Genomic DNA, 18484 nt, shown 5'->3' with positions numbered 1-18484 from the left:
TACGTGATGTCACGCAGGTAAATGTGAGAGATGACGTGCTTGATGAAATATCTCTGTATAAAGTAAATGGAGCACGTGACGTGATCACCAGCCATCTTCATAACCAGCCGACGTCCATCAGAGTGATGTAGAGACTTTACTTTGCTGGCTTCTTCGCTGGATGTGAGTTTTATCCTAACTTGTTATTATTAGTTACATGTGTTGTGAGAATAATTAAACTTCACTCAGTGTTTCTGGACTAGTTGACTGTATTTAGTCTGAGTGACATGTTTGTTAGCTAGCATTAAGGCTAATGTACTTCTTCTCTGTAAAGTCGGCTGTTTGTTGAACTGGCTGGCTCACAGCTGATACTCACGCTCTGCTCTCATGTTGTTGAGTCCTTTTTATGTCGTGTTTACATTAGTTATTGTTTGATTACGCTCCTATATTTAGCTCACGACGAGCCACCCAGCGGACAGGATAGACGATCATGCGCAATTGACGCATTGAAGCTGCCACTGGGGGGCGCTACTGAATCAGGATTAACGCAACCGGCCGCAGGTCGTGTTAAACTATATATGATATACAAATATAATATAATATTTTATTACTGTTAATGATTGATTGTCGTGTATAACCGTCTCTGTGGCGCAATCGGTTAGCGCGTTCGGCTGTTAACCGAAAGGTTGGTGGTTCGAGCCCACCCAGGGACGATTCCTTTATGCTCCTTGTTCACATCTTTGCCACTTTTATTACAGTTTTGAGTTATTTTAAGACCATCTGTCTGAACTTGTGCCGTCTAAACACACCAGAGCGTCACCGCCAGTAGATATACAACATGTCAGCGCCTGCGATCTGCACACCAGCCCTCCTCCATCTGTGCAGATGTGTCATCAGAGCAGATTAAAAACTGGATGAGCTTGTTTCCCCTCTTAACCAAAGGGATCTCCAAGTTCCTGTTTTGGCTACGTGCTGGTGAATGGTCTCGACGTAAGTGCAGACTTTAGCATTTCTAAAACCATCCTTTTTGGTGTTTTTTATGTTCTTAAACAGTCACATTAACGGCAGTAGTAGATGTGTTTTTAGTAGTGTACAGTTAGTGTTGCAGTGTGGACGTGTAGTTTTTGAACTTAGTTGTTTTCTTCTATAATTATTATTGTAGTTGTGAATGTAACTTGTAAATCTGCAGTCAAAGTAGCTGCAGAAAACAGTGAAATAAAGCAAACACAGGATGGATGATCAGTCCGAGCAGCATGTTAGAAGAGTTTTTCTCAGTCAGCTGCGTGTTTGTTGGCCCATCTTAGTCTGACTGACACATTTTCTGCCTTCTTTTCAGTAAACAAAGATGCAGATTTTTGTTAAAACGCTGACGGGTAAAACCATCACCCTCGAGGTGGAGTCCAGCGACACCATCGAGAATGTCAAAGCCAAAATCCAAGACAAAGAAGGTAGGCTCTATTTTTTAAAATTTTTTTTTAATTCAAGCACCAGCGTCTAATCATCTGTAATGTGTCTCTTTATTTGTAATGTAATAAACATACTAGAGATACTAGCAGATATTTACACTGAGATATTATCAGTCTCCAAACCAGTTAAACTTCTTACACCAAATAAAAACGATCTCTTTCATGTAAGAGATAAGAGTAGTTACTTAAGAGCACATCTGGTGTAGCTGAAGGTTCAGTTGATACCAGCAGTATTAAACAATGCCGGCAAACCTGTTAGGTACTTACAAGTATGAGTGGCATGGCATGGCCTCGTTCCTCTCTGGGTTTTTCAAATGGAAACTAACTCAACAAGCAGTGACGTATGCTGCCCTGAACCCCACTCACAGTTGCACGCAGTTCGCTGACAGTGGGGTCACACAGGAGGCGGAGGCGTCGTGATATGGCAGCTCACAAGAGAGGCCTATTTGTCCCTGCTGGTTGAAATTGAAAAACCTCAGACAGTTATAAAATAGTGGACCAGCCCTTTAATTACCTTTCCAAGCACGGCACAAGCACCAGTTCACAGTTGTGACTGTTTTGTTTTCGAGGTATCCCACCTGATCAGCAGCGTCTCATCTTTGCTGGAAAACAACTCGAGGACGGACGCACCTTGTCAGACTACAACATCCAGAAGGGTAGGCTAGAGCTCACCATCACTAATGTTACAAGTATGAGGCTATTTTGGGCCAAAGCCTTTTTCATAACTGTTACATCATGATTATTTCCCCAGAGTCCACCCTCCACCTCGTCCTGCGTCTGAGGGGGGGCATCATTGAGCCCTCTCTGAGGCAACTGGCTCAAAAGTACAACTGTGAGAAGATGGTCTGCCGCAAGTATGTCTACAAACCCAGTGCAGAGTCACACTGGCAGAGAGGAGGGCAGGACCAAGCTGAAAGATTATACAGTTCAGACAGAAAACTAAAAGTTCTCCTAGTGAGATCCTGTAACAGCTGTTTACTTATCCTAGTGAGAAATGATGTAGGATTTTTACAAAGATATAAAAGTATAAATATCAAAACACACTTGAAATACTAAAGGTAAAAGTACTTGTGCCCATTTCATAGTATTATATGTGTATATATATTATTGTTGGATTATAATTGATAAGCTATATATCATATATAAATAAAATATATAATATAATTATAATATAATAAAATATAATTAGTAATATAATGTAATTATTGATGCATTGATGTGTCAGTATCACTTATCTGCAAAGTAACTAAAGCTGTCAAATGTAGTGGAAGTACTTACTAAATGTACTTACTTACTTTGCAGCAGTGCAGAGGGGCTTTGTTTGTTTGTGTCTTAAAGCTAAGACACAAAATTTTACAAAATAAGTTTGACTCTTCTTGTTTCCCTCAGTGTTTTTAAGGTTTGTTGGAAGAGTTCAAGTAGTTTTCATGGTCCTTTGCAGAGTGTGATCAGTTCAGGCCTCCACTAAACCATGAATCCATCTAAAGCGAAACAGAGACGACCACCTTTGTTCACTGGAGGACAGGCGGAGGTCGACAGACCAAACACAGTGATCTGTGTCAGTAGCTGGTGATGATGATGATGATGATGATGATGACTTGGATCTAACAGCCTGTTCTCTCTCATGTCAGGTGCTACGCTCGGTTACACCCACGGGCCGTCAACTGCCGTAAGAAGAAGTGCGGACACACCAGTAACATCAGGCCCAAGAAGAAGCTGAAGTAGACGGCTGGAAACAATAATCAGCACTGTGAATAAAACATTTTGACAAACACAACTGATCTATAGATGGTTTGTGTGACTGAATCACATCACATGGACCAGCGGATGAGTTCTGTGGATGTAGCAGCTACATACGATCAGAGGACAGAGAGATATTTAAACGTGTTAGAATATTTTCAGCTTGTTTATCTGTATTCTAGTCTGACGTGTTTATTTCCTCTCACATTATATGATACTGAGACCACTGATGATGACACACATAAACCAAACATCACGGCTTGGTGTGTCCATAGTGTCATAAATCCTATTGAGCACTAACGTAGGCTCTGTAAATCTAGTTCTCTGTTGAACAAACTGTTTAAAGATGGTTTAAAGTCATTGATCAGTACGTTTTCAGTCTGTCAGATGTGAGATGACGGGTGCACAGTCAGCTGTGTTTGTGTATGAAAGACGTCTTTGCAGAGCATTTAACAGGATCATATGTAGAAAGTAAAAACCAGGAGGAATTAAGAGATGTACAAAGACAAAAGTCAATTGACTCCAATCTAAAATTTGCCAGATAATGAGCGTATTGATTCAGGGATGCTTCAGTGAGAGCCAGGCTGTTCTGCAGGAAGGCCACTTTCACACTCAATGGCATAAAGAATTACAATACTTGTTGGCCACTGGACGTTCTTCACTGGAGCAGCTGCAGGTAAACGCCTTGTTTTAGGGCATCTCAGGGATTGTAATGCGAGAAATCGAAGCACCCACATTTATCCTGCCGGTCCAGGGGTCGAACCTCTAACTTTAAAGGGCAAATGCACCAACAATGCCTGCAGAACACAATCTAAACAACAAGCTCGGTAAACACACCCAATAAATGAATGAATAATGAAGCCAATAAATCACTCTCTTGCAAATGTTCCTTGAAGGTAAAAGGTGAATATAAACCACTTTCATTAACTTTCTGGAACCATTTGGATTGGCACTATGGTAGAAATAAAGTTCATGAACCACAGAGAAAAAGAAACTTAACACAAGAAAGAAGTACATTAGAGAGCGACTGACTTCTTTGCTTTTATTTCCAAACGGTCACGATAGCAACTCAGTGTTTGAGACATCGAGCTGGCATGACTATCAACAGCCACCCTTAAAACAGAACAGTAAGGCTTGAAAAAATAATCCAAACATAGCATGATAGACTATGTTAAACATATAATACACTCTGAGTGAGAAAGGACTTTGTGAAGGCGTACAGCACATCGTCCACAGCTAAAGGTAACATGCTGAAAAATGGCAGAAGGCGTCTCTTAAATTTCCTCGAATGCGTCATATTGTCATAAATAAGTCACTAAGTCAGTGGTTTAAGAGATGAAGCACACGACGATGACTTCTATTTCTTGTATTTACTTAATCACTGCAGCGTTACTGATTGATATCATGTGGAAATTACTTATTTGTCCTAAATTACTTATTGTATCTTATCCACTAAAATGTACTCATGGGTTTCTGTAGCTTATCTTAGACTTAAAGGTTTCTTATAAGTTTACATGAAGATGTGTGAATAGACAAGCTGCTGAAAGACCTTATCAATGACTCTTAACATTTGATCTTTGGTATCAAGACTCAGATCTAATGTTTAAGGTTAAGTTGTGCGTCCATGCCTTACCCAGATATAAAGGACTATTAGCGTACTATTTTATTGACCTTGAATATACGGCATACACCACTCTGCCCGTGTCTTGACACAACATTATAGTTGCTACGTTATGCGTGGGTAACTACAAGACCGTACACAAGTTTATATCTGCGCAAATCAAATCTTGTTGTCTGTTAATTCAGTAATATTCATGTTGTATGCAGCCTGTTAAATAGGCAAATCTCTTATAGTAATTTTGTCTTGTGTGCTTTTTTTATTTGCATTAATTTTATACTGAATATATAAACTGAACCTGTTGTGTAAATATTACTTGTCATTTGGAGAAAAAAAAACAAGGCCTCTTATTCATATTGACACTGCATCGCTATTTTGTGTACAAAAGTCATACTTATGAAAAACTACAAGCACCAGATCTCAACATTAAATGTCTAGCACTGTTAAGCACTTACCTTAAAGGTGGTTTATTGCATTGAATGTTACCCTTGAAAACAACATGAAGCGTTACATTAGACCGGACAAGCGACACCATGTGTATGCTGCTGCTTAGGCCAACACCTACAGTATGTTGTTGAGTGCAGCACAGCCGCTGCTGCAACACAGACATGGAGAAACCCTCCTGCAGCCGAGGTGGTTCTTGTGCTTGAAGAGGACGAGGGAGCAGCTCCTTCTTGTTTCGTTTACTCCTGCGCTGCATTTGGCCGCGAAAAAACATCAACCCTGTCGTCTGTTCCTTCTCTCTCTCTGGTTGAATTCTCCTCATTTCTCCCTCTTATTTGTCGATGAGTTTAACCAGGCTCTGGCGAAGGTCATTAAGGTCAAAGATCTTGATGTCCAGAATTTCGATGGCCCTCTGGATTTCAGAGTCCATGCGATCCCGTTCCTCCAGAGAGTTATTCAGGTTCTGCTCTGAGTTCTGGATGCGTCGCTCCAAATCTGAATTACGCATCTCCATCTCCTACAGAGAAGAGAAGGCGAAGGACATTTTAAAAACCAACGCTGTTGTCAGTTTAACTACCAATTATTTCTCTTATCTTCAGCAAATGTGCACACAGAATAGGAAAGCATACCCTCATTCCTACCCGTAATCTGTGGATGGCCCCATCCCTCTCATGTTCCATCTCATGGTACTCTGCTTTCTTGCTTTGCAAAATGTGGATTTCCTGGAAAAGAACGAAACACGTGAGTTTGAGTAGCTTAATCGTTCATCAACAGGTGTGACGAGCATTGCAGCTTCCCGCCTCTGACTGCAGCTGATGTTAAAATGGAGAACCAACCTCGTCTTTGGCCTTCAGCAGGGCCTCCAGCTCCTCCAGGGACTGGGTCAGCTCGTCCTTCAGCAGGTCACTGGGGCCTTGGCCTCCGTGGGCCTCTAATTCAGCCACCTTAACACACACACACACACACACACACACACACACAGAATTAACTCAGCATGTGGGACATGGCTTCACACAAAATCTTAATGTCTAATCACTCACATCCTCACAGTATTCAGTGATCTTAAAAATGAAGGCACTTACACACAGTTTAAAGCACTGCCTATCATGTGCTACACAGAGGGATACATTTCTGAATAGCATGAACTAAAAGTCTCTCAAGCTGGCTAAACAAGCGTCCACTGGATTTTTCCAGAACTTGACTTAAAGTGAGGGAGAGGGGAGACGGAGCATTTGCTGTCTTTGTCCCTAAAGTTTGAAATGAATGATTCATGCAACCCGACTTTCTTGCTTTTCTTTCCTTGATTTTTTTTGTCATTGCACTTGTGTTTATTACCACCCTGCCTAATTAAAATTTTGTGCTGAATGATTTTGTTGTGAAGCGCTGAGTACTTTTTATCGTCTAATGTTGAAAGTTGTGAAATCTACTGGTCATCAACAGCGTGGAAATATATGCTGTCAAACATTATGGTCTCAGACATCTAATTAATAGCATGTTATAAAAGCTTTTATGCAAAAACATAATAAAACATAACATAATTAAAAATGTTTTTCTGTAATCCCTCAAAGCTTCTTTAAGACAGTAAATTAAAGCATGATTCTTCTCATCTACAACTACTATTCATCAACAGGCAGATGAGTGAGTAATGTTCACATGTTCAAGTGAACAGGAATAAAATCCTCGCTGTGTTGTCACCTGAGCACCACGAATGAGAAAGAAAAACAGAAGGACACCTTCAAAAGTGCCCCGGCGTCTGACAGAGACAGGCTGCAGCATTTCAAACCATGTGTGGTTGAGACAAGGAGGAGTGTGTTAGAAAGAAGAAGGGAAAAAAAAGAAGAGAGAAACGAGTGGATGCCAGCTCCCTCTGGTGATTTTTCATTTTTTCCTAACTGGGGCATTGAAAGTAGGATATTGCTGTCCTACAAACCCCACTCCTTCTCACACCACCCCAGAGACGTGAACCATTTTCAGCCACCTGGTCCCCTTCCTCCGATGGAGGGAACCAGCTCGGTCCGAACGAGATAGAGACAGGGTCCTCACTTGTGTGAATACGTTTGTTGATGTGGACCAAAACGGTGAAAACTGCTTCTAAATACCAGACGAGCGGTGGAGAATTAAAAAGCAGTGATCGATACTGTAAAGCCGGGCTGTAATGGAAAGGGATCAACGTATTAAAGCATTGAATCGGAGAGGTTTGTAATTGTCAGCCTGAGGCGAGGTCGTTCCCCGAGGAATCAGCCACCAGCAAATGTGAAAATACCTTTTATCGATGAGTGCGGATAGGGAGGGTGAAGGCATCTGCATCCACTGGAACCTGAGGGGTAATTCAGCTGTGAACCCTGCTGTGGCTCGCTGTATTAACTCTCTTGTGGTGAAATGTGACATTGCCATGTGCATGGGGAACCGGTTCAACCAGCAGGGAACACCTTGATTAAAGCCTTGGCGGTAAAATGCCTGCAGCACAAATCATGTTAGAGAATGACGAAGTGTGTTAGCCTGACTAACTTGTGCTTTTTCTTCTTCTTCCTCTGAACAAGTACCAAGAGACACTCAGGAACACCAAAGCAAAGAGATGACGAGTCTGAAAACATTGTTTCTTCAGCCATAACCTGAGCTGCTACAGAGCTCCGTCAGCTTCTGCCCCGCAGGTCACCGCAGAGCGAACAAGGACTTGGCAGCACATGAAAGCTGAAGGACTTTAGAGGCCACAAGAGAGAGAAACTACTTTCCAGTGTGTGACTCTGTGCTTCATGAAGGTTTTTTGGCCTGATTTGACTTCTCATTAAACACTTCTGTCTCATCTTTAAACAGATCTGTTTCAACACTCATCTCTAGTACCAGGAACACCGTTAAGATGTCTCAATAATAATACACGAAATATGGAGCTTTGAGGTCAACGTGGCCAGAAAAGCTTCTCATGTAACGGCTAATCCATCCATCACACATCCATCCATTCACCTAAACCGCTTATCCTGCTCAGCATGCACTGGGAGAGAGGCGGCTGAACATCAGTCCATTACAAGGCTAAAAAAACACACTTCTAATCCATTTAATATCAATCAATACCAACCAGAAGTGTTTCCAGTCTGGTAGTTCTGGGTTTGTTTTTACAGGTTATACAGGAGTGCACTGCTAAAATGAACTGATTTGATGTAAAGTTCAATATTAGTTTTTATTCAGTGAATGCTATCAAGGACATTTTAAGTTTACCTTTTAGTTATACAGAAACCTATAGAAAGTAATTTAAAACATACAAAGAACTAAAAATGACAATCATCCATTTCCTTGTTTGTTAATATGTGACAAGATATATTTCATTTCATTTGAATTTAGAAGTAGGAGTGTATGAAGAAGGCGCAAAGGCAGCATCACTCTACATGTCCACACTGCTGAAGTACAACCTGGGGTTTGTGATTTAGGTAAATACAGGAATGGTGTGTATTGTACTTCTGAACCGGCCAATGAAGTAGTTTGGCTTCAGAAAAATAAAATAGGTCACTTTAAGCTGAGGCCCTCTGGACCTGAGTGTGAACACAGCGGAGCCTCACCTGGTCTCTGAGTCTCTCCGTCTCCTCCTGATAGGCTGCCAGCTGTTTCTTCCACTGCTCCACATTAGCATTGGCCTCATGCAAAGCTGCCACCAGTTTGGTGTTGCTGTCCTGCAGGGTGAAGAGCTCGGCTTCCAGGTTCATCTCACAAATGGACCTGAAAAACACAAACCTGTAAACCAGTGATACATATAAGCCTCATCATGATATGGCTTATGTGGCTGTTACACAGATTTTGGACACTGAAAAATCTAAAATTTGAACTCTTATAATCTCCACGATAACTGGACAAACTCCATGTGCTGATGAAGATCATGTTGTGTGATGGAAAGCTCCAGAACAGCTACCACATGGGCCTTTTTGAGTTCAAAACAGAAAACATTTCAATATGAGGCGAATGTTTAGTGTGCACTATAGCTGGCTGTGTAGAAACAAGCACACTTTACTGCTGCCAAGTGTTTGGAACATGATGAAACACTGTTGGCCTGGTTAACACAAGCAGCCTGTAACAGTGTTAAGGAGGCTGTATGGAGGACTGCAGCCTGCAGCAGCACATCTACGGCCCAGAGTGAAGGTCATACACTCATTAAAATGCCCGGAGAGCAAACAACAAGACCAAAATGTCCCCACAGTGACCCTCTAATCCTGGAAGGCTTTCATTTAAAAGCCATCTTCATCACAAGACTGAATTTTGAGGAATTGCTTGTTGGATTATTATATTTAATGTAATTAGTAAGATAAGAAGTAGGAGATTGTGGGCATGGTCGTTGCACAAGATGATTGCCAAGTAAAGTTGGCATCAAAGAGTCTTACAGTGATACTATCCTGCTAACCTGGGCTCCAAATTAAAACATTGTGAGCGTAAAGAATCGTTATCTGAGCTGAATCTTACAGGTGACTGCATTTACAATGTATTTAGCCCCAATGTGTGATACATTTATTGTATACAGTCAACAGGCCTCTTCCCAGTCTTCTGGCCAGAACACCACTTGATTCAACAAATCACATGAAGACCATGAAATTATTTAATGTTCTTAATTTAAATCATTTTTGGTGCAGTGTACAGAAAAGATCAGTCAGACTCTCTCTTCATCCTCGATCCTTCGCCCTCGCTCTGCCCCTCTACATCTCAAGAGCTTCAGGTTGGCCCATAGCAACAGTTTACCATGGTAACCATTCAGGAGCAGCTTCCTGTGATCATAATTGGACTGTAGGATATAAAAGCATTGTGGGTGGCTCAAAGGACCGAATGAGAAGATGCTTACAAAGCGTATTTGATATTATGTATGACTCAACACCTCAATGATCCGAACGGCCTCTTCGTTTCCTACAAAGCTAAACAACAAATCGAATGACGTCACACTGTAATTAACCCCAGAACCGAAAACCATATTAATGCTCAGACGACGCTGCTGGGAGGATGGAGATTAAAGGCCATGCATTACCTGCTCGTATAGTATTACTCAAATAGTAATATAGTAATATATTATTAGTACATCAGTTTCATTTAAGTTCACCTCCAACACATTCCAAAGCTTTGGAATTTTAATAAACAGACTTTGTGCTGATTTTTTTTGTCAAACTAGTATTTCCATTGCCAATAATCAGTTCCAGGCACATTTGTGAGCACTGGATAAAGTGGGGGATAACTTTGGTGAGTTTTAAAGCACAAGCAGACACACAATCACCAAGCCAGATCGTCAACACCTCCACAAAACAAGACTGTCGCCAAGCGATCGTTATCACAGTGTTTAACTAAAATGTATGAACAGAAAGTGAGATTAGAAAAGAAGTGAGGAAAGTGTTTCTACTCCGGTGGCGTCTTTGTTTTTTCGTGTGTGTGCATAACTCGGTTACCCTTCAGAGAGCATCTTTTTGATGCGCTCCTTCTCAGAAGACAGGGTAATGTCGGCGCTCTGGCTGCGGAACAGCTTGTCCTCCGGCCCGTTCACGCACATCACCGGTGGAGACTGGAGATCGTCCGAGAGGTCCTGAGAAACACATCAGTAAATGGACTCCTAATGACACACACGGGGCGTCTCTACGCCAAATGGATGAAAATGATGCAGAGATGCTGCGTCTGTCATGAAAATCACATTCACATCAAGTCTGATAAAACTAAATGCTTAAATTAAAACACACACAAGCAAAGTAAAGCTAAGTAACAGGACTCCTTAAACATAATAATCACTTTGCTGTCTCAGGCCTTGAGGGACTCATGATTATGTGAGCTGCATTAATGAGATAATTGTGGTGTCACAGCAGATAGACAGACAGAATGGAAAAGACAGTTTGTCAGAGTATATTTGCACTCATATATATCTTGTGTTTTTAAATTACTCCCAGGGGCAGTTTCCATTTTGTCCAATGCCAAATAATACTTAGATTTTTTCAAGAAGATAAAACAACAACGACAGACTCACCTGTGAGAACTACAGAGGGAATCCATCAGGTGGAAAAAACAGACAAAGAAACATGTCATAACAGAGCTCCCCACACATAATGACCTTTTCAAAAATACCACAAGCAGTTATGCAGGGCAGCGCTACTTAGCAAGAATCAAGTACAATTAATTGGCGCAGTTGGCAATTTTCTGGAGCTTTGGCTTCTCCAACGTGTTCATTAAATCAATAAAGACGTGGAGTGAGAGACATCACTTGGAATCTGTTCAGCCGCAGAATTAAAAGGAAATGGGAATGCTCCTCATGACCAAGCAGATGTAACTGATGGGTAATTATTCTCTATTGATCAAAAAAGGCCCTGAGCTGACTACATTTTCATCATTACAGTGCTGGAGTCAGAGGCCTCTCGGCAGCAGTGGGAAGAAAATGCAGATGCGGTGCACCGCAGAGTGGCACAGGATAATTTTACCATTGTCCTACTTTTCCTCACTTCCTCTTCCCTCCGAGACAAGTGACCCAGCTCATCTTTCTTTTACCTTTCTTTTCTCTCTCCAGCCCTCCTTTGATTTTATCACAGCGGCCCTGTCTAATAGCTGAACTGCTGCGAAGTAACAGAGATGCATCCATCTAACCTTGCCCTGTGCTCACAGTGTCTCCTCAATCCTAAAACGCCAAAAAATAAAGGCACCACCGGATATTTCTGTAGCTCAAGACAGAGCTTTGACATTAAATTTTCTGCCTGATACCTGCGGAGGTTTGCTCTACTTTCATGTTGTCACTTTTTTTTCTCGAACAGAGTAAAGCTCACCTGAGGAGCAGCGATGGTGAGCGCTGTGTTGGCCAGTTCTTTATCCTGCGACTTCTCTCGCGCCAGACGAGCTGCATCTTTCACCTCCTTAAACTTCTCAGAGAACTGTTCAAAAGAGGACAAGTGATAAACTGTTTCAGGTAATGACACATTAATAATTCAGCACTAATACGCCTGTGGAAATGTACAACGAGTAAGAAGCTTTGGTAGCTTTCCTAAAAAGTCACTTTGGGTTAGTTTACCTGATGCAGCTGCTGCTCTGTAGCAAAACCAAGACCGTACACCGTGTTGGCCCTGCTGTCGGCCCACTGGCCAAACTTCTGGGACGTCTTGGTAAACGTCATGCTGGGTGTAACGGTGCAGTTGATGATTGCCTGCAAATGTAATGAGGTACAAAAGATTATTCAGGCGGTTCGACATCCTGTGATCAGAAAGTTCAGGGAGATGTTCAGCAGTAGATCCAAGAAACCAGACAAAACTAATTACTTGAAATGATTAATTAGAACTAGTAGACCTGTTTTGTACCCTCCTTTTATTAACATTTCACTCCTTTAAGCCTTGTCTATACTTAATTCCAGACCCTGACACACTACAGCACCATATCTTCTGTACATACTGTGATTTGTATTGATTGTTTTGATTTCCCACAATGCAACGAGTAGTAACTTCCTGTTAAACCCTGCCTGCCTCCTAAATGTCCACTTCTTCCAAACTCTACATCACCAGTTTCCACGATATTGCCCGATATTGCCATAAACGTCGCCAAGACCAGGATAACTTCATGTTTCGCATGTTCTCTGGGAAAGTGACGAACACAGGAAAGCATCTGTGCTTACAGTGACATTGGTGAAACATTAACTTTCCACTGGGACTCCTGGTCATCGGCTATTTTCAAGCACTTTCTCCCACGAGACATGTCAAAAACCAGAGCTCTGCCACATCACGAGTGATTATTGTTCAAAGTAAATTCAGAGCAGGGGCGAATTTAAATCATATGTCTGAGAAGGTGACGGCAGTAAAAATACAAATTCACATCACATCCACCACGTCCATGACCTCACTCTCAGAGAGGTGGCTGGAGCCATATCTCTCAATCTCTCTCTCTCTCTCTCTCTCTCTCTCTCTCTCTCTCTCTGAGCACATGGGGAAAAAAAATATTAGAGCGAACCTATTTATAAACCTTTTTACGTCATCCAGCCTTACAATAATGGAAGTGATTTCAAATCCCAGAATTGCGGGGCAATGGCAGCTTAGGGGGGAGCTTTTTCGTCCTTCTTTCCCCTCCAACTGGCGATTACATGAGCTCCACAGTCTGCATTTCTGCGGTGACATGTTTGACACAAACTGTTGGACGGTGGCAGCAGCAGTGAAGATTATTCTGCAGCCAGACACCAGTCCTGGCAGGATTGGGCTGCTGACCGACCAACTGCCACCACGCACTGCCTTCTGGGAGGCAGAAATGTGGGTCAGAGCAGAGGTGTTAAGAAGAGATCAGATATGCCCCCAACCCCCCAGCGATGACCGTGGCCTCTTCCTCATGATCTAAATCCACAAGCCTGGGAGAAAGACACTGTGGCGGCTGATTTGTTGACACTCTCCATGGTTTTGTTCACTACGTGTTTCTTCGCCTTACAGATTGTCTGGTGTGGTTGCTGAAGAGGAGAATCAATTTGAGAAAATCTTTGTCTGCTGTAAACATCATCACTATTATCAGCATTAGCCTGCCCCCCCTCACCTTGGTCCCACCCACGCTGATGATGCGGTACACGTTACGGTTGGCATCATAGAAGAAGGACACGGTGACGGCATGTTTGCTGGCGGGGATCCAGTTCCTCTTTGTGGTGGGGTCAATCTGGAAAACATGGGCCCGGGAGCTGAAGATCGGCTGCTCCCTGCAGGAGGAAACAAGACATGATGATGATGATGATGATGATGATGAGATCCTGAAAGGAAATTGTTTGTCACTTTGAGTAGGAAGTTCTGCACATTTCAAAAATCTTAAAAACAAGACTAAAAGCTTCTTGGATGAACCACCATGGAGTTTTTTGTTCAATATTTGAGCATCGAAAGATTTGAAATGTCCTCCATTAAAGTCCATTAGCATACAAGTCAGTTCCAATTGCGCCTCTCTCTTGTTTAGAGAGGAAATGCTTCATTATTTTCATAATGGTGCCTCTTCATCTGTCTCTCTGCCATCTAGGGACAGATGTTGGAATCATCCTTTGGCTTTCTCCCACACTTTTTCCTGCCTCATTCACCAGCCATAAAGGGCCGTGACTTAGCTGGCAAATGACTAAAAACGCTCTGAACCCTCTCCCGAGTCGCTCACCCTCCACCCACTGCTCTGCTCCTGCCAGTATTTGCAGAGATGTATCCTGGATACGAGGTAAATACATCAAAGCTACAAAGTCACTAGTGTTGGGAGGTGGTTCAGTCACGCGGTCGCACGGTATGAGAAGCAAGACTGTTAAAGGTCTTTCTCTCTTTTTAACTCCCTTCTTCCAGCGTCCAGACAGAACATTTACAGCACTGTGTTCTCCCACACAGAAAACACAGAAGAGTGCATAAGGCAAAAGTTAGGTGTCAGGCTATGTGTGAAGTTTCAGCCTGTGACCCTGTGAGGTCTGACCTGCTAACAGTAGCGCTCCTTGTTACTGGTGTGATGTTTACCATGTTCATGTCTCTTTGCTAACATTTGCTAATTAGCACTAAACACAAAGTGCAGCTGAGGCTGATGGGAGTGTCATTAGTTTTGCAGGTTTTCGGTCATAAACTAAAAGTATTCGACGGATTAAACTGCAGGTGGCGCTGGAGGAAAAGTCACTTGAGTCAGTAGGACTCATCCTCTGAGGGCCGTGATTGTGTTTGTAATTTCATTCAGTCTGACAGGTGTTGAGATTTCAGTCTGAATGAAAGTGTCGGACGGACCAACCAGCCAGCATTGCCGTTTTAACAACATGAATAATTTGCTACAGATTAAATCCTTGATAAGATCAACACCATTATTAGAAAATCTAAAGACCATATCACTGTCACATCACAACAAATGGGATACAGGGAGGTACACGACTGTGAACGTCTTCTCTCGTCTTCAAATTCTGGCAGACGGATTATAAAGCCAGTGCTGATGTTTTTGGGTACAGACGATACCAACACTGATCAGACTCTAAAGAATCAGACTGATGCCATTCATCACTCTCATCCGTCTGCTCATTTGCATCTCTCAAAAATGTTGTCTAAAATAGCTGCCAAGTTAAAGTATGAAATTTTAAAAACCAGGACACTTCTTCCTCTACGCAGTACTGTAAATTGCAGCGACTCCCAAAAGAACTGTATTATTTTGGCCAGTCATGGTACATTTATATCTGACCCCATTAGTGACACATAAATCCAGTAATGGTCTCCCTGTGTGTTTCTCATCGCAGGAGATCATGATAAAAAAAAAACAACAAACACATTACATGGACTCGTACACACGCTGGGTTTCAAGGACTGACTGCAAAGATTTCGATATGAATGGTGGCATTTCAGCGGCTGACCCGCTCCAGTTTGATAATAACGAGCTATAATTCTCCGTCTCATCTCGCAGTAATCCTGCCTGTGATAGTGGATCTCCTGATACGCTGCTCTGAGGTCCAACTGGGACAAAACACTGAGACGCGTGCAGTCTGTTTGAAGCTGGGAGTGATATTTGTGCTCTAGTGCTATAAATGTAAAAGATTTAAAGAACGGGATAAAGGGTTTTTGTTTATGTAGTTCTTTAGAGCAAAGCTTATGTAGGCTGTTTATTAGACAGTATAATTAACCATCTGATACAAGTGAAGAAGGGGAGTTGAGATACAATTAGTTCTTTATGCCAAAACAAGGACCTTAAAGCCACCTAAACTATTATAAAGCATCACTCCTTCACACTGACATTAAGTTGAGGATCAGATTAAATAAAGACTGATCAGATTTGAAGTGGCAGAGGCCAAAATATCCTGACTTTTGCCCCCTAGAGTGAGCCAGGCCTACAAGAGGATCCTACAATTCCCATAATGCAATTCAACAGCATGTTTTGTAGGTTTGTCCCTGTCATCTTCCAGACTCCCTGATGACACAATCAGGGTCATTTTCTCAGAGCTCCCCATAGATGTACAAAGATAACTGGACACATTGCTGGAGACGGACCCCCGTTCAAGTTAGTGAATGAGGATAAACTGTGCAGCTCTTCTAGACTCTCCAAATGTTATCTGACCTAATGGATCAAATTCTGATGGAGGGTGGTTGGTTTTGGTTTTGCAGGAGCTGTGATGTCCAAAAAATGTATCCTCGTCTTTACAGACGTCTCTTTAACAATGTAAGTCTATTGAAAAAAATCCTTCTGAGCCCAATGGCATCACATGACAGACGCCATTGTTGTAATTACACTGTTTGGCCTCTGTTTTAAATTGGCTTCAAAGCCTGGCGCAGTCCCTGGGGTTTGGTACCGACACTGGAATACTGGAGATCTCTATATGTAGGCTGCTCATTTTCGCATGAGCTCAGTTTATTTTACTGCCAGATGCTGGTGGGTTTACATACCAGACCTCAACTCACTGATAGAATTAGGATTACAACTAATAATCATTTCATGATCAATATTTCTTTTCTCTATTAAATGTTTGGGCCACAAAATATCAGAAAATAGAGAAAAGTTCCATTTACAATTTCCTAAAGCGCAAAGTGGCGTCTTCAAACTGCTTGTGTTTTCCGTGTAACCGTCTAAAACCTAAAGATATTCAGCTTTTTATCATATAAGACAAAGAAAAACAACAAATCATCACAACTGAGAAGCTCAAAGTCGTTAATATTCTATATTCATGCTTGAATGATTATTAGATGAGGAATCAAAGCTGCACCTCCTCTGGTGGAGTTGGGAGTTACACAGTCAAGACTACATATTTAAATAGATCATCTTTGAATGCAAAGTGTGTGAGTGTGTCTGTCTGTCGACGCTGACTCCGTCCTGAGCGTGAAAACGGTCGTTGAGACGCACCCTGGCGGTGTGAAGCTGTGTGAGCTCGTGTTTCTCTGTGTGTATTCTGTTAACCATTCTCACTTCTCAAGGATGTTCAGCTGCTTGACCTTCATCCTCAGCAGATGGATGTGGCCTGCGGGGCTTAATGGGGGTCTCTGAGCATAACAAAGCCTGCTGATGATTGGACAGAGGTCAGGGCTGCACCACAGGATGAACAAAACCCCACTAATTCCTAAACTACAATCTCACAGCATCTACAATCTGCTTCTCCTGTCTCCCTGTGGTCTGATCGGACTAAATCTGTCATACACACATGTTCAACATTAGAGAAACAGATTTCTGAGTGAATGCAAGGAAACGCTGATTGCAACAGTCCATCTAAAACACAGCGGCACAATATCCGATTTCCCTTTGTTAGTACACACATATTTAACAAATCAGACACAAGGTTTTACATTTGTTGTAAATTAAATGAGCAGTTTGACACTCTAGTGCCTGCTATGATCCTCTGTGGGATCGCTCTTTGGTACTTTCTTAGTTACCACTGCAATAAAAGCATCCTAAGCAAAGCCATAACTAAGAGTTACGGATCAAATAATCTGAAGAACACGGGGACACACAGAGAAAAACACTACAGAGGATGATCCCCTTAATTTAAAAGATTCATCAAGTCTGAAATGACTCTGGTTAATCTGTGTCTGTGGGTGGAAGCTACAGCATTGCTCCAGATGTGCACAAAAGCAGAGAAATAAATCATTTGAACAATTAGATTAAGGCTGACTTTCCCTTGTTCTTAAATCAAGAACATTTTTACATTTATGTGGCCTCCTAATGGGGGCAAAAGACAAGGACAAGCCAGCAAATGTCTCAAAATGTTCTTACCTTTCTCTGTGGTGAGGAAACATCTTACAAGGTGACTGAGGCTTCTCTTCTACAACAGGAGGAGAGAGTTGAAGCAGTGCATCCATTTAAACAGAATTAACAGAGGAGGAAAAAACGATGCCAGACCACAAACTTTGAGTCTAATTAAATCTATGCGATACAAGCCCAGACACACTCACCCCATGTCGGTGTAAACCCTGCTCAGTCTCGGTTTATCTCACAGTAATTCCGAGCTGAAGCTGCTGTTGCTGTCCCAGTCTCCTCTTTCCTTCAGTCTGAGCTACCAGAGGCTTTATTCTCCAGGGGGGGAGGATCCACTGCAAGGCGCCACACAGCAGCCCTGCAGCAGCCCGCAAAGGCTCCCTACCGTCCTGTCCCGGACACCGGAGCGCACCGACCAGCTCTGCGGGGCCCGGAGAGTCACAGCCCGGGGGAGGCACAGCTGCTGACCTCGGTGACCGCCGTCCCGTGTATGTCCATCTTCGACCAGACAAGCAGCAGCCGCTCTCTTTCTTTTCCTCCTTCTCTTTAGCCTCGTCCCGGTGGTCCGAGCTCTCTGCTCCTCATCCAGCCGGCTGCTCCGCTTCAACAGCCG

General features: G+C 42.5%; 2 protein-coding genes and 1 non-coding gene across 5 annotated transcripts; 2 read left to right on the top strand and 1 right to left on the bottom strand.

The window, feature by feature from the left end:
* The first annotated feature begins 124 nt into the window (after positions 1–124).
* On the top strand, positions 125–3222 carry LOC139213883 (ubiquitin-ribosomal protein eL40 fusion protein-like). 3 transcript variants are annotated; one of them, XM_070844568.1, is made up of 6 exons: positions 125–162; positions 792–969; positions 1316–1427; positions 2015–2101; positions 2197–2299; positions 3077–3222. In XM_070844568.1, exons 3-6 carry the CDS (start codon positions 1325–1327, stop codon positions 3168–3170), a joined length of 387 nt encoding a protein of 128 aa, XP_070700669.1. In that variant the 5' UTR covers positions 125–162; positions 792–969; positions 1316–1324; the 3' UTR covers positions 3171–3222. The 3 variants fall into 3 exon arrangements, with proteins under 3 accessions (XP_070700669.1, XP_070700670.1, XP_070700671.1); XM_070844569.1 differs by having other exon boundaries at positions 133–162; positions 738–969; XM_070844570.1 differs by having other exon boundaries at positions 136–162; positions 922–969.
* trnan-guu (transfer RNA asparagine (anticodon GUU)) lies at positions 619–692 on the top strand. Its single transcript has one exon. It is a non-coding gene; the product is annotated as a tRNA-Asn (tRNA).
* A 2356-nt stretch (positions 3223–5578) lies between the features above and the next one.
* LOC139213882 (homer protein homolog 3) lies at positions 5579–17933 on the bottom strand. The gene is made up of 9 exons (XM_070844565.1): positions 17890–17933; positions 13744–13900; positions 12251–12382; positions 12009–12113; positions 10656–10789; positions 8799–8955; positions 6084–6191; positions 5889–5969; positions 5579–5764 (listed from the first exon to the last, which is right to left on the bottom strand). Exons 1-9 carry the CDS (start codon positions 17910–17912, stop codon positions 5579–5581), a joined length of 1083 nt encoding a protein of 360 aa, XP_070700666.1. The 5' UTR covers positions 17913–17933.
* Positions 17934–18484: the final 551 nt, after the last annotated feature.

This window comes from Pempheris klunzingeri, chromosome 15, assembly GCF_042242105.1.
Source record: "Pempheris klunzingeri isolate RE-2024b chromosome 15, fPemKlu1.hap1, whole genome shotgun sequence".
Lineage (NCBI taxonomy): Eukaryota > Metazoa > Chordata > Actinopteri > Acropomatiformes > Pempheridae > Pempheris > Pempheris klunzingeri.
This window is presented reverse-complemented; position numbering and strand designations above follow the sequence as displayed.